This window comes from Pan troglodytes, chromosome 3, assembly GCF_028858775.2.
Source record: "Pan troglodytes isolate AG18354 chromosome 3, NHGRI_mPanTro3-v2.0_pri, whole genome shotgun sequence".
Classification (NCBI taxonomy): Eukaryota; Metazoa; Chordata; class Mammalia; order Primates; family Hominidae; genus Pan; species Pan troglodytes.
The window spans coordinates 39,219,079-39,235,369 of record NC_072401.2 but is presented as its reverse complement, the minus strand read 5'-3'; the positions used below and the strand labels follow the sequence as shown (position 1 = coordinate 39,235,369).

Genomic DNA, 16,291 nt, shown 5'->3' with positions numbered 1-16,291 from the left:
CCATGAACATATTCTCAGTGATAGCTGTTCATGAAGGCAACCTTCATGGGTTCCTAGTACCAAGTCCTGCCTGTGACGTTTACAAAATCCACTGCTGCATCAGCTGCCTCTGATTTCAGGAAAGCACAGAGACCTGGTGTATCAGTCTCTCGTGGAGGAGGTGGACTGGGGCATGCCTGGATTGTGGGGTAAGCTAGGCATGTTCCATCTGGAAAAGCAAGTTTAATATTAGAGTCATATTTGGAAAACAAGACAAATATTATTTCCAATTTTCTTAACTATTGTAAGTAAGCAAAGACAGATTGAATTCTTTGTTTTATGTTTTGCAAGAAGGGCTGGAAAACTTTAGTGCTGGAAGTGTGAGAGGAGAAGACCATCCTTGCACATATCAAGAGAAACAGAATTTAAAATTCCAATGAGATACCATTTCCACCTATTATACCGACACATAATAACGGCAATGACAACAACTAACATTTCTGAATGCTTACTAAGAGCTGGGTTCTATTCTAACTCAGCGTATCCTCACAACAAAGTTATTGGTAGGGATTTAAATTATCCCCAGTGTACAGATGAGTAAGCTGAGGCACAGAGGGGCTAAGTAACTTGCCCAAGGTCACTCAGCTACTAAGTGGTAGAGATGGGATGCATACCATGACATAAATGGATCATCTTCAAGAAATAATATTAAGTGAATTAAGCAAGGAACAAGAGTGTGTTTAGTATGCTACCACTGGGTTGAAAAAGTACGTGTGTATTTATGTGCATGTCTATCCACATGCATACATATGTACTTTTACATCTGTATATTTATGTATAGCTGCATCTATAGATCTATATCCATATCTCTATGCGGTCTCTGATAGAATCCTTAAGAAACTGTTAACTGGTTGTCTCCTCTGAGGAATTAAGTGACTGGGGAAATGGGGGTATTAGAAGCTCAGTTTTCTCTCTCTGCTCTTTGGTGTCATTTGATTTGAATCACATGCTTTAAATGAGCTATTCAAAAAGATAAATAAAAAATTTATTTACTTTATTGACTGAAAGAAAAAATTGCAAAAGTATATAATCCAACCTGAGACAAGGAAACAGTTCTCTCCATGAGCGTCTTGGTCCGCTTAAAGCCCGGGTCACTTTCTGCAAGGACATTCATGGTTTTCTTGCCGATGAATTCCAACGCATCAAGGCCTCCAGTTAAGACACTTTTACCCTGCAGATGAGATAACTGCATGAGATTAGATGTTTAGGTTTTGCTGTTTCGCAGCAGTCGCAACTCCTAGGTAACTGGCACTATCTTCAAATATTAAAATCAATATAAAGTCACAATTTTTTCTCATCAGGAGATTTATCATCCATTTAATCCTATTTTCGTTTCCTTGGAAAAGCATATGTTATATAATTTGTAGGACATACAATGTTATTAAAGACTGATGCTTAGAAAAAAACCAAAGCACATAAAATAAAATTAATCCCACAAAGGGATTAATTTTACTGGCTCTCTGTGTATGAATGGATGTGTATCTAAGACATAAAATTAACATAAAATAAATTGCTAAGACATAAAATTAACATAAAATAAATTGCTGTTTCTGTTTAAAAATTTTTTTAACCCAAGTAACAGAGTTGCTTGGAGCAGTCTATTAAAATGTCAAATAGTCCTGCTAATTTAGGGAATTCTTTAATCTAGGGCCCTGGAGGGTAAGACCCTCAGGCTGTTTCAGATGGTTCTTGCATACTCTCAGGAACTAGCAATAACTGCCTATAATTAGTATATCCATGAAATAAGACAGGTTGATTTCCTTGTACTTCTGGCTTTAGAAACTGGTGTATTATATAGCTATCCTCCTGCAAATCCCTTTGTCAGTCATTGTTGCTTTTTTTAAAAAATTAAAATAACCCAGACTTACTCACACAAAAACTATTCAAGTGAACAGAACTGAGTACATTTCTTTGCAACTCTTTCATACATACACTCCAACTGTATAACTGCAATTATAATATGCATACATCTGTGTTTTTCCCCACCATATATAAAAATGATATAAATTGTATTTTATTATGATATTATTACTGATATGCATTTTCCAATCTTCATAATTATCATTTAAATAGAAATATTTAATTTCATAGAATTAATATACTTTATTTTCGTCTTGGGTATTTAGACTTTGTTTTTAGATTTGGGAGCCAACCAGTAATCATGCTGTAAATCAGTTTTCAGTGCGCACACTTCGGGGGGATGATGGGACAGCAGCAATTCACACTTCTGTGTAATTTGACTTAGTGCCTGCTAACATCCTATGAAAAATTATTTTATTGAGAATAAAATGGTGGAAGAAAGGACATAGGGATTTGTGTTAAGGAGAGACTTGGAGGGGTAGTGTCTGGAACCTGGGAAAAAGGGGTCAAGAAGGTTGGAGAGAACACAGAAAGGAATGTGAGGCTGCTGAAGACAAACTCAGAGTGCCCTCTTGGTAGCTCAGATAGGCCGTGCATTCATTTCTTATACCAGAGATACTGACAGAGTTCCATCCATCTCCCATCCTACAAACCCCCCACAGGGGTGGTTGACTTGTATTGCTATTTGACTCCTAAGACAAATTTGCTGCTCCTCCTTACTTCACCCCACCCCAGTCTAGAGGTCCTCAAATAGCAAGGAGAAGACCAGCCATTTTCTATATTTCTGGCATGTCCTGACCCCAAGATCTGGGTGAGATCCTCTCATGTTTGACCGCAGCCCTCACCTCTTCCCGAATTACATTGTGTTTATTTGTTCAGTTGCCTCAGTCCTCTGGGATATTGTGCCCTCTTGTTTGCCAGCATATATCCAAGATCTAGCATAGATACTGGAATATAGTGAGGGCTAATCATGTTTGTGTTGTTGTTTTTCTTTTAATGAATGAATGAATGAATGAATAATGAGACACGAGCCATATTTTTAGAAAAACTAGTTAGTTTACATAGTAAGAAATACACCTTCACACCTGTAATCTCAGCACTTTGGGAGGCCGAGGAGGGAGGATCACCTGAGGTCAAGAGTTCAAGACAAGCCTGGCCAACATGGTGAAACCCCATCTCTACTAAAAACACAAAAATTAGCTGGGTGTGGTGGTGGGCACCTGTAATCCCAGCTACTTGGGAGGCTGAGGTGGGAGAATCACTTGAATCAGGGATGCGGAGGTTGCAGTGAGCCGAGATTGCACCACTGCACGCCAGCCTAAGTGACAAGAGTGAGACTCCATCTCAAAAAAAGAAAAGAAAAAACAAAATAAATCTTTGCTCCCTGACCCTGAGGACCAGCTACCTGCCTTATCTCAGTTGAGGTGCCTCCCCTTTTTTCATTATTCACCAATGTTTTGCTGCTAATATTGAGCTTCTTTTAAGAAGTAGGCAGGGATCTGGGGGGATACACTTAGGGTGATGTAAGGAAGAGGAAGGGTGGGAATGAAGAGGTAGGGATGGGGAAAGAACGCTGGTCTCTGGAAACACTTCAGAAACATATTTGGGCTGTTTTTCCTGTCTTGTAACTGGTACTTTTTATTTAAACGGTTTAATGCTTTTTCAAACTCAGGGATAAGATAAGCAGAGCATTTAGGGAAAACAGCTGTCCCAGCTCTGATAAAGAGTTCTCTCTCCCCTCAACCAGAGGCTGTCCTTGCCACAGCTGGAAAGGACACTGTTAAATCAGACTGAAAAATGTTCCTTCCAAAGAGCTCCCTTCTTTTAAACATAAAATATATTTCATTTTGCCCTTATTATTTTGAATCCAAGGTTACATCTACTTTGTAGCAGAAAACATTAAAAAAAAAAACCATAATCCAAAGTTCTGAGCAAGGCCATCGTTTCTCTGATGTATCTAGGTCACTGGTAAATGGAAATATCAAAAGAAGGCCCTGGGAAATACAGGGGAAAGAGAGGAAGCAGCCAGCGACTCACTGTGTTTTGAACCACATTGGTGATGGCAGACAGCATACCCCGAGAGGCTGATGAAGGGGAAGTGGGTGGGCTTTCTGCAGGGCCCTGATCTGTGGCTGCATCTGTTATTAAAGAGAAAAAAAGAAATCCTTTAAGAGTTCATGTTGCTGATCTGAACTTGGAAAACCTCTGATTGTGCACATGGTGTAATAAAGTCCAAGAACACCCAGAGGAGACACATCACTCACTTTCAGGGACTCCGTTTTCAGTATTTGGTTGGGCCCCTTCAGAAGATCCAGAATTTACACCATGAATCCGTAGAGTGGCCCCTGCTTTTTCCTTGACTGCCGTCAATCCATGACCTGTTGGAAATAAAAATATGGTTCATGGATACATTAGAAATCCACAGTCTGCAAATCCTCCATCGAATCTTACAAAGCTGTTTCAAGTTGTAGAAGTATATCTTTTTTTTTTTTAAAGATGGAGTCTTGCTCTGTCACCCAGGCTGGAGTGCAGTGGAGCAATCTTGGCTCACTGCAACCTCCGCCTCCCGAGTTCAAGTGATTCTCCTGCCTCAGCCTCCCTAGCAGCTGGGATTACAGATGCACACCACCACGCCCGGCTAATTTTTGTGCCTTTAGTGGAGACTAGGTTTCACTAAATGTTGGCCAGGCTGGTCTTGAACTCCGGACCTCAGGTGATTGGCTCACCTCTGCCTCCCAAAGTGCTGGGATTACAGGTGTGAGCCATCGCACCTGGCCTGTAGAAGTACATCCTGATTGAAAGAAAGAGGAATCCCTGCTCCCTGAGATGTGGGTTCCAATATGAGCTCAGTTTCACCCCTGCCTGGTTGAATGACCTTGGAGAAGTTACCTAGCCTCTCTGCGACTCAGTTTCCTCATTGAGTTATTGTGACGTGCAAATGAGATACACGTAGGTAAAGTGCTCCCGGATGCTTCACTGTTTGCTTTTGCTTCTCACACCACCTAGCTATCAACCTGGAATTCCAAGCTCAACACAGTCTTTGTATAGTGTACCTGTCTCATCCTCTTTACTCTTTCATAAGCTCCTTACGGAAGATATTCTTCATTCATTTTTTTGATTCCTTGCAGGCTTAGCACATTGCAGATGATCAATTAATATTGGTTGGATTGAAATCACCTGAGCCTCAGAATGTTTCTTTAAAGCATTAGGCCTTCCTTTAGGCATGGAGAGTGAAGGTCCTGGAGCTGACATCCAAAAATCAAAAGGCAAGTCAGTGGAGAAACCAGGAAGGCCACCCAACAGCCCCGACAGTTGTCTTAATAATGATATAAATCAACTTTAACAGCAGTCAGGCAAGCGAAGAGCACAGGTTTTACTCCATCTAAGCAGGGATAATACCCTTGTTCCCCGAGCCAGGCAGAGCGGTTATTCAATAACTATTTGGTAAATACAGAGCTGACCTTCCTACCCACATGGAAAAACCCCAACCTTTGACCTGATAGGGACATAGTCTTGCCTACATTTTATTCTGGAGAGATTTTCCTCCCTTCGAGGCCTTCACGATGAGCTATAGCTTTTCTGAGTTGTCAAACCGTTGAAGGAATGAATAGCCTACGGATGGTCCAAAGTGGCTGTCTGACTTCTTGAAGGAGAAACAGCACAGGCTACCATCATCACAGAACTCCCCATCCCCTGAGCACTCACGGAGAAAATGAAAGATTTCTCTCGGGACCTGGGTAACCTCAGGTTGCTAAAACACAAGGCAGTAATATGAGGAAAAACGTCCCAAGTCCCAACAGAATTTGAGAGCTAACTAGAACCACCTAGTCTTAGAAGGCACTGTTAAAATAACCAATTGCCCATTTCCTGAATAAGAAAGGGGAAGACATGGATGACTCCCAAACCTAAAGAGTAGCATTTTAGCAGTTGTAACCTTATTTATCCTAGTGATCTTAGCATAAACAAGGCACTGATATTTGACAAATGTAGAAGGAATTATGTCCAAGGGAAATCACCTGTCCTTATACACTACCTAGAAAACCCTGAAACATAAACATTATTTACAACTGTAATCACATATAGAAATACGTGTTTATAGTCATGTGCAGATCATTAGACACAGTTCAAATTAATTACTGAGTTACTTGAAAAAATAAAGGTGTACTGAGACTGTTAAGGCTTGAATTAATTATCTCTAGCGTCCAACGAATTTCAAGCATTTCAATGGAAACGTATTGAAGTTTCAATAACACATTTAAGTTACAGGATAGAATATCTTACTCTTTTACATACTGAGTCCAACTTCCCTGCCATTAAAAATATATATATGCATTTTCCAAAAGGAAATAATGTGCCTCCAAATCTCAACCTATGATTCTCATCTAGATTTCTGAGAGCCAAAATCAAGGAAAAAAATGAGGTCAAGGAGGCTGGGAGGCACCATCTTCTCTGTCTTCTTTGCTTAAGCCACTCAAGAAAGATGATCACATATCCTTCCCTGAGACTGTTTCAGGAGATAATGAAACTCATATTCAGTATCTCTTCTTTCACCTTCTCCGTCCCTTGCAGGTTAGGATAATGTCTGGTTCTTTTTGCAGGAAGAATGGCTTCTCGCCATCTCAGAACATAAACGATCACAGATATGTATACATGAGCTGCCTCTAGAAAAATCACTTTGTTACTAGAAGGAAATACGATTTTATGTGCATATAAATGGGATCTATCTGTTTAACAGACATCAAAATAGGCTGCTATTCCAACTACATTTTCTTATTAACAATTCTTTTTCTGAATTTTTTGTTAGGGAAAGTACCCTTTTACTGCATTCTAGTAGAAATATAAAGTTCAGCTTTACAAAAAAAAAGAAACAAAAAATAAATATAAAGTTCAGCTTTATATTTACGTATGAGCTATAATTTTTCATAGCTAAGGTTTTAGACACTGTGCCACACCTTAAAGAGTAACCTCTAAAACTTTACTTAGTGTGACATCTAGTGTCCAGAACAAGAAAATAATAATATGAAGTCACTGTTGCCTTTTGATTGGGAGTGATTTCATCTCCAGAGGTACTGACTGGGACCTACTAATAAGAGAAAAACAACAAATATGAATAATACTATAGGGTACAGTTCATGGATTAATTTCTTCATGTGTCATCCCAAACCCCCAGTATCCCCAAAATCTGAAACCCCTCTAAATTCCATGGTTCTAAAGATGGAATACCCTCTACTCTTTGGCTCACTGCAATAGAAGGTGAGTGCTGCAAAGAAGATGAGAATGTCGTACAAATGCTTTGATAATGTATCATTTTAAAATAAATGCTGAACGATTGGCTGGTATTTAATTTACCATCTATACTCAAATGGAAAATACCTTAAACTTAGGAGTCAGGAGTCTTGTGGAGGATTTCTGCTCCCATCATTTATGAGCTGTGTAATGCTGGTGAGCTGCTTAACCTCTCTGAGTCTCTGCGGCTGTGCATTCTCTGAAAGGAGGATTACCTCTCAGAGTTTTGCGAGATTATTGAGAAGAAACATGTGAAATCTCTGCTATGGCCGACATTTATTGAGCACTTACTATGTCCTAACACTGTACTAAATACTTTTAGTACAGTACATTATCTCATTTAATCTTCTCAATGATCTGATGAGGTAAGGGATATTAGTATACTCATTTCACAACTGAGAAAACTTAGACCTGGTGAGGTGAAATCACTTTCCCAAGGTCCTAAAGCCAATCAGTGACAAAGGCAGGATTCCAACTCAGTCCTTCTGACTCTAGAACCCACATGTGTAATCACTATGTTATGTTAAGAAAGTTTTATGTGTCATTTATAGTTGATTAAATGTCATTTTAATCCCATTTCTGTAACTCCTTGGAAATCAGATCCTTGGTTTGGAGCTTCCTACTTTTTAAAACATTGTTTTATTCTAAAATGCACTTGACTTACCTTACCTTGACCAAAGAACAAGGTGAAGATCACCTCCAGGGTGAAACCTGACACTAACCCTCTCCCTGTCAACTGTGTCTAGTGATGGCATAGCTTAGTGTTTTTAGGATCATCCCTGTGCTGTGCAGGCTGTATTCTCAAGACACTGTGTAGGGCTATCTTACACATTCACTTTGATCTTTTTCTTCCCGCAAAGCACTGTGATCTTATGAAGCTCTCTTCTTGTGAATTCCACCAAGATCAAAAAGCCATTGAAGGGAAGTCTCTCCTCTTTCTGGAAAGATGAAATAACTGCTGGCTATTTGAAATAATCAAGATGAAATAATTTGCAAAAAGAATATGCTGGATCGGGCATGGTGGCTCACGCCTGTAATCCCAGCACTTTGGGAGGCCGAGGTAGGCGGATCACCTGAGATCAGGAGTTCGAGACCATCCTGGCCAACATGGTGAAACCCCACCTCTACCAAAAATACAATACAAAATTTGCCGGGTGTGGTGGCAGGCGCCTGTAATCCCAGCTACTTGGGAGGCTGAGGCAGGAGAATCACTTGAACCCACGAGGCATGGGTGCAGTGAGCTGAGTTTGCACCATCGCACTCCAGCCTGGGTGACAGAGCCAGACTAGGACTCCACCTCAAAAAAAACCAAGAGAATATGCTGGGAAGTTCTCTCTGACCAAGTGGTAACTCAGGGAAGCAACAGCAGTTCTCTGCAGCACCCTGGATGACTGGATAGCTCAATGGGTACTTCCTATTGGTCCCATATGCTAAAGGATCACGAGAAGGGCCCACGCTAACTCATCAGGAAAGTTTCTCCCTTTTAGCTTGTTTTATTTTTTAAGACAATATTTCCTTCTTTTTCTTATTTTAACTTCCTCTTTTTTCTTCTTTTTCAAAAAATGAATGTATTAAAAAGAGACTTTTAAAAATCCCATAATATCACATCTCTGATATATCTGGTTGAATTTTTACTCCATTTTTTTTTGTGGTAAAATGCACATGACATGCATTTTACCATCTTAACTTTTCCTACCTGAATAGTTCAGAGATACCAAATACCTTCACAATATTATGCAACCATCACCACCCTCCATCTCCAGAACTTTTTCCCTTGTATAAAATGGAAACTCTATACCCATTTAAACAATAACTCCCCACTCTCCTCTTTTACCAGCCCCTGGCAACCATCATTCTACAAATCAGAACGTTCTCAAATCTCTATGATTTTGACTATTTTTAAGTGCCTCACAGAAGTGGAATCACACGGTATTTGTCTTTTTGTGACTGGCTCATTTCACTTAGCATAATGTCCTCAAGGTTCATCCATGTTGTAACATATGTCAGAATTTCCTTCTTTTTAAAATCTGAATAATATTCCCTTGTATGTAAAGACCACATTTTGCTTTTCCATTCGTCTGTCGACAGACACTTTGGTTGCTTCTGTGTTTTAGCTATTGTGAGTAATGCTGCTATGATCATGGGTGTACAAATATCTCCCTGGGACCCTGCCTTTAATTCTTTTGGAAATATAATCAGAAGTGGAATTGGTGGATCATATGGTAATTCTGTTTTTAGTTTTTTGAGGAACTGTCGTACTGTCTTCCACAGCAGCTGTACCATTTTATAACCCCACCAAGAGCACACAAGGGTTCCAGTTTCTCCACATCCTCACCAACGCTTATTTTCTGTTTTTTTTTTTAAATAATCGTCATTCTCATACTGAAATATTAGTGGTAAAAAAATTTTCAAAACGTCATTCTAATGGGTGTGAGGTAGTATCTCATCATAGTTTTGATTAGCATTTCCCTAATGATTAGTGGTGTTGAGCATGTTTTCATGTGCAGATTTAAAAAATAAAAATTTCATAATATTAGCAAGTCCAAAGAGTATAGAAACATAGATAACAGAAGGTGGGCCAGCCTCTTTCTGCTTAGATAGATTCCAGTAATGTAATAAGCAATAGAGTGTATGAGCTTATAAGGTCCTGTGGAAATAAGTAAGGCCTGCAAAAACTGTTGGCTTTAAAAGAAAAAAAAATTGCAAATTAGATAGTAATTAATATTTACTTAAATGTATTCAAAATGTAATATTGGATCAGCTGGTCTATTATCATTCAAATAAATTCAACTCCTACATGGTTACATATGTGTGTGTGTGTAGGAAATTTAATGAAAAATGTGGGTACATTCTAATGTATTTGCTCTGATATAGGAGTGACTTCTAAAAAAAGCAATGCTTGGAGCTTTTGAAAGACTTCCTTCTAAAGATAACAATTCTAATTATTTCTTGTGATTCCTTTCAAGAATATAAAAGCATATTTACCTACATATAAGTCTTCTGGACCTGGCTTTTCCCATTTGGCAGTTCACAGTTGAAGTCTCAGCACACACAGATAGTGCTGTGTGCTATGTGCTGCCTGGAATCACAGTGCTCATTCTCCTTGATTCTGGGAGTGTTGTCTACTGACAGCGCTCAACTAAATAAATGCCTCCCTTTGAATTGCCCTTGACCAAAGGGAATTGGTTCCACCAAGACTATACTACAGTGACTGGTCAATGAGGGAGCTGTTGATATAAAGGCCCGGTGCTGTGGATTAATGGAAGACATCTCCTAAGAGTCATCCCAAACCCCAAGCTCCCAATGGGATAGGTTAAGAACTCTGCTGTAACGACACTGCAGTTCAGCTTCTCCCTTGGCTCAGTTTTGCTTCCCAATCCTTTGCTCTCTTGCAAAGCTTGTTCCAGAAAGCACTTCACAGTAAAACTCCAGCACACAATTTCTGCCTCATCCCTCTGCTGGGCATCCAACCTAGAACACTGATCTACCTTGGTCTTTTTAATGGCTGCATAGTATTCCACTGAATGGAGATAGATATATCTATATCTGTCTATATATATATAAAACATATATATGAAACATATATATTACATATATAACACATATATTACATATATAACATATATAACAATATACTACATATATAACATATATATTACATATATAACATACATATAACATATATAACATACATATTACACATATATATAAAGTACTGACTCTGTTTCAGACTCTTCTATCGATGAGTTCAAGATATTATAAAAAATTGTGAAGAGCAATTGTTCAGAAAAGCACAAGTTGATACTGCCATGCTCAACCAAAGCGAACTACAGCACAGCAAAAAGGGAGCCAATCACCCTTCCCTTGGAATAGTCTTTCCTCTCCATATGATGGTTGATGTCCACTCTGTAATTAGATGCTTACTTCCCTTTAGGCTCAAAATAGACAAGAAGTGTTACTGAACTGATGATATTTGCCCAGAAGTCCAACAGAAACTCATTAACCCCTGTGTTTTATTCATAGAATCTAAAGGACGATGGACAAACTCTAAGCATTAATCCTATTCTCTTTGTCTCAATGATCCTTGAGAAATTTCATATCATCAGCAATGTCACCTTCAAAAATGAATCCATGAGCTATCGACAGTGATTTATACAGTGACGATTTCTCATTGTAGTATCATTTTGACAAGTTTGCCATTCTCTGTAATAAACACTGTCATTTCTGACAGGGCTGCTAGAAGAGTTTCATTAAAATGTGCAGAAGGAAAAAACTATGTACCTTGGGAGAGGATGAGGAAGGGGAACAATGATAATTTTGGAAAAAGTAAATATACAGATCAGGTACATTCCATAAACACCAACCCCCAACCTCAGGTACTCTTGCATAAGATGTTTAAACTCATAAAACTGTCAAAACTAGGATTTCAAATAAACATTTAAGCCTTTGGTGGTATCTAGAAATAAATTACTCTAGTCTACTATAGAGCTCTTCCTTTTGTATACTTATATACATTTTAGCATTGTTGACTTTCATTTTGACTACTGGTCTATCACTCTTAGCCTAGTAATACATTTTAGGAACAAGTCAGGTCTATAAGATCCTGTGGGATTTGGAACTACTATCAAAACCCTCTTTTCTTTTTTCTTTTTTGAAACAGAGTCTTGTTCTGTTGCCCAGGCTGGAGTGCAGTGGTGCAATCTTGGCTCACAGCAACCTCCATCTCCCAGGCTCAAGCGATTCTTCTGTCGCAGCCTCCAAGCAGCTGGTACTACAGGGGCATGTCACCACACCCAGCTAATTTTTGTATTTTTTTTTTTTTAGTAGAGATGGGGTTTTGCCATGTTGGCCAGGCTGGTCTTGAACTCCTGACCTCAAGTGATTCACCTGCCTCAGCCTCCCCCAAAATCCTCTTTTCTAAAATGTTTTCTACTCTTGTGTCTGCCTAGAAATAATAACCAAGCTTACTTCATTTCACAAACTTGTCCAAAGGCATGGGTGACAGGTGATCAAATCTTCTAAGAATGTGATGACAGTGTAGCTGTAGTTGAGCCTAATGCAAGAGTTAAGTCCTCTCCAAAAATAATTGTTGGCTGAAAAATGTTTGATTTTGTATAAGCATTAGGAAGGTCACTTTTTCTCATTTTCCCTTAACCTCAGAGTCAAAGAGTATTGAGGCAAAAGATAAAATATAAAAATAAAGAGTAGACATAATTTCAATTAATTTTCTGTATTTTTCCACTTAGCACAGTGGGCACAAATACCTTTCTCCTTCTATGCATAGACACAGGATATGGTATCAACATATTCTGGAAGTTGGAAGAGACCTTAAAATTTCTCCAGTTTTTTCACCCACGTTTTTCCATACAAAGAACCTGAGTCTTAGGTTAAGGGCACAGTGTAGCTAGTTAGCAACAGTGCCTTGTGATCACAAGTTAGCAGCATTCAGGACCAGGTCTCAGGTCTTACGACTCATGGTACAGTGCTCATTCCAAGAGATTACCATTTTTCAATTGTTTCTATTCTCCTATTACTCTCCTGCCAACTCTCAACAGTTCTAACTATTCTAACTGCAGTTTTTCAACAACTGTAAGAGGTAATGGTTTCCATTTCTAGTGCTCAATTGACAGCTCTGTGTTTTGTTAATGTCTATATGTTTTGCACCCCTGTCTGCAGCTGGAATTACCCTGGGGGTATACATGAGGTTTCTGAGTGGAAATCAATTGCAATTGAACATGTGGTTATTTTCTTTCCTTACTTTCCACAGGCAATTTATAAATCTTCAAAGCTTGTCTACTACTGTGAATGATCTGTTTTCCAATAAGTTTCTTTGCCTGATGATAATAAACTGCTAATGCTGTAAAGCCCTGGGGTTGACACTATGCCTGTACATAGCAGAAGTTGTGCCTCGCTTGCCTCTCTCAATCCCAAGATAGTGGCTCAACATAGACCACAGATCAGGAAGGCACCCATAACTTTAAATTCTCTGTTCACAGATCTTTGAGCCCCATTCCAACCTGTTTCAGGCTGTGAGCCTGGCTCCATGTGTGGGCTACTTATGATCCCTCTTACCTTTCAGGAGTCAAACTCCCAACCACCAGTGCTTGTTTCCAGCCTGGGAACCCACGACTTCAGCCTCCTGTTAGGCTACATGCTTTAGTTCTGTACAGGTCTACAAAGACACTTGTCCAATTTTGAAATATATATTGCTTTTGTTTTAACTACTATTACTACATAAAGTTACAGCATGTCCTCATCAGAAATCTCCAAAATATGCAGTAAGAGCAATTTAGGCAGGGTTTTCAGTTATACTTCTATTGCATTCATTTTGGGGGGAGGGGGTGGGTAGTGATGATCAGTGGTGATGAACAATTTTAGTACCTGCTTTTCTAAAGACAGGTCTAAAATTTCTCCAAAGGGACTTTTAGAATGAGCATCAATATTTCAAAATTTTAATGACTTTCCTCATGTACCCTTTGCCATTTTGTATGCAAACAAGAGAAAAATGCCAAGATTTGCTTGCTTTTCAAAATTCCAGCATGTAGCCAGAACCATAGAAAATACTAAGGTTCTGTAATTGGTGGTGTAACTGACAAAGATCTCAAACAGAGATGAGAAGAGAATTAAGGTAGGCGGGATGCACCACATGATAAACTTTCAGTCAACGACGGGCCACATCTATGACAGTGGTCCCATAAGATTATAATACTGTATTTTTCCTGTGCCTTTTCTATGTTTAGATGTGTGAAATACACAAATACTTATTATTGTGTTACAATTGCCTACAGTATTCAGTACAGTAATAAGCTGTCCTATGTTTGCAGCCTCGGAGCAATAGGCTCTACCACATAGCCTAGCTGTGTAGGTCTGTGTATACTTTGTGAGGTTTGCACAATGATTAAATCACCCAACGACCCATTTCTCAGAAGGTATTCCCATTGTTAAGTGAAGCATGACCGTATTGAGAGATGGCCCCAAGATTCTTGTCCCCAGATGTATACACCCTATGTGATCCCTTCCCTTTGGAGTGTGAGCCGGAGTGTAAACAGGATGGGATTTCACCCCTGTGATTAGGTTACTCTATCCAGCAATGATGGGGAGAATTTTCACATGTAATTAAGGTCCTTGATCAGTTGAATTTCAGTGACTCGAAAGAGAGATCATCCTTAGTGTGCCTGAACTAATCAGGAGCGTCTTTAAAACAAAGGGGCCCTTCCTGAAGGTAGCGATTTGAAGCATGAGAGAGATTTTCCTGCTGGCTTTGAAGGAGGACCTGAGAGCAGCCTCTAAGAGCGGAAAGTGAGCCCTGGTCAATAATCAGCAGGAAAACGGGGACCTCAGTCCTACAACTTCAAAATCTGAATTCTGCCAACAACGTGAATGACCCTGAAAGATGACGTCTTCAAAGCAGAGGTGCCAGCTGAGCAGCTGGCAGAGCCACTGGCCTCATCTTCGACTCTGGGCCCCCTTCTAGCTGCACCACCCTATCCTCCAGAGACTTTAAAGCTATGGGTGCCTTCCTGATCTGTGGTCTATGTTGAGCCATTATCTTGGGATTGAGAGAGGCAAGCGAGGAACAACTTCCATTATGTACAAGCATAGTGTCAACCCCAGGCCCATGCTGCCTCAGGTAAAAGTGAGCCTCAGATGAGAATACAGCTGGCTGCCACCCTGATTTTAGCCTGTTAAGCTCACATTATTTTACATGAGCAGCTGTCCCATACCTGAACTCTTGACCCACGGAAACTGTAAAATACTGAATGCATGTTGTTTTCAGCCTCTTTAACTGTGGTAATTCCTTACACAGCAACAGAAACTAATACAAGAGGGTATATTGAACTTCATTCTGATATTGCATGAGGAATGTGCAAATGTCATACACTGTCAGAGAAACCACGTGTTTACTCACCCTAGAAGAAAAGTGGCAAGTTTTTCCATCCACGGACTGACAGCTCGCCCATTGAATTTACTATCCAGCATCTTCTTAGGTGTCCTTTTGTAATCTGATCTTTGCATACGTGCAGATTTGGTTCCAGTGGACTGTGCTCCAAGGCCTCTAGGTTTTGTTACTTGGTTCAAATATAACCAGTAGATGGTGCTGACATTACTACTTAAAAAGCGGGATATTATTTTTCATGGCACAGTGACCATGTGACTGGCACAATGATCATGATGGCCTACAGGAATTTACCTCTCTAGGCTCTTCTGGATCAATGACTACTCAGAGCCAGATGCGAACCATCAGAATTTATAAATTGTTGTGAGAGTAACAAGATGCAGTATTTATTATCTGCATGGTGGCTCAGACACAGAGAAACTTTAAGAGCAACCCCAAACACAAGCACAGGCCGCAGATTAAGACAATGACGTCGGATCAAGTCAAAAGGGACCTGCTGTGAAAAATCACACCCTGCTTTTTTTTTTTTTTTTTTTTTTTTTGAGACATACTCTCGTTCTATTGCCCAGGCTGGAGTGCAGGGGCGTAATCTCTGTTCACTGCAACCTCCACCTCCTGGGTTCAAGCAATTCTCCTGTCTCAGCCTCCCATGTAGCTGGGACTACAGGCACCCACCACCACATCCAGCTAATTTTTGTATTTTTAGTAGAGATGGGTTTTCACCATGTTGGCCAGGCTGGTCTTGAACTCCTGACCTTAAATGATCCATCCACTTCGGCCTCCCAAAGTGCCGGGATTACAGGCGTGAGCCACCATGCCTGGCCACATCCCACTTTTTAAGCAGTAAAATCAGCGCCATCTACTGGTTACATGTGAACCAGGTAACAAAACCCAGAGGCCTTGGAGCACCATCCACTGGAACCAAAGCTGCATGTGTGCAAAGGTCAGATTATAGCAAGACACCTAAGAAGGTGCAGGATAGTAAATTCAATGGGAGAGCTGTCAGTTCATGGACAGAAAACCTTGGGAGGGTCCAACAAAGCCCAAAGTCAAATGAGGTACAGACACTGAATGAGAAACAATAGCAAATGGTCTGACCAACCAGGGCTAGAGCAGTTACAGGGAGATGCACCTTTAAGTGTGCACAGAGAGCACCTATAGCTGCTACCACAGGGCAGATGATTTCTGTGTTTACTGTGGCAGGAACTT

The 16,291-nt window shown here is 40.0% G+C and overlaps 1 protein-coding gene across 4 annotated transcripts in view; it reads right to left on the bottom strand.

The window, feature by feature from the left end:
* FAM114A1 (family with sequence similarity 114 member A1) overlaps positions 1–16,291 on the bottom strand; it is a 78,081-nt gene that overhangs the window by 36,368 nt on the left and 25,422 nt on the right. For 3 of the 4 annotated variants that reach the window (XM_009447506.4, XM_016951450.4, XM_009447507.4), the window contains exons 4-6: positions 4,164–4,277; positions 3,937–4,037; positions 1,076–1,210 (exon numbers count right to left, since the gene is read on the bottom strand). In XM_009447506.4, coding sequence (XP_009445781.2) covers positions 1,076–1,210; positions 3,937–4,037; positions 4,164–4,277 — 350 coding nt within the window. Of the gene's footprint in view, positions 1–1,075; positions 1,211–3,936; positions 4,038–4,163; positions 4,278–16,291 lie in introns of those variants that run through there. The other variant, XM_024356066.2, reaches the window with a different exon arrangement.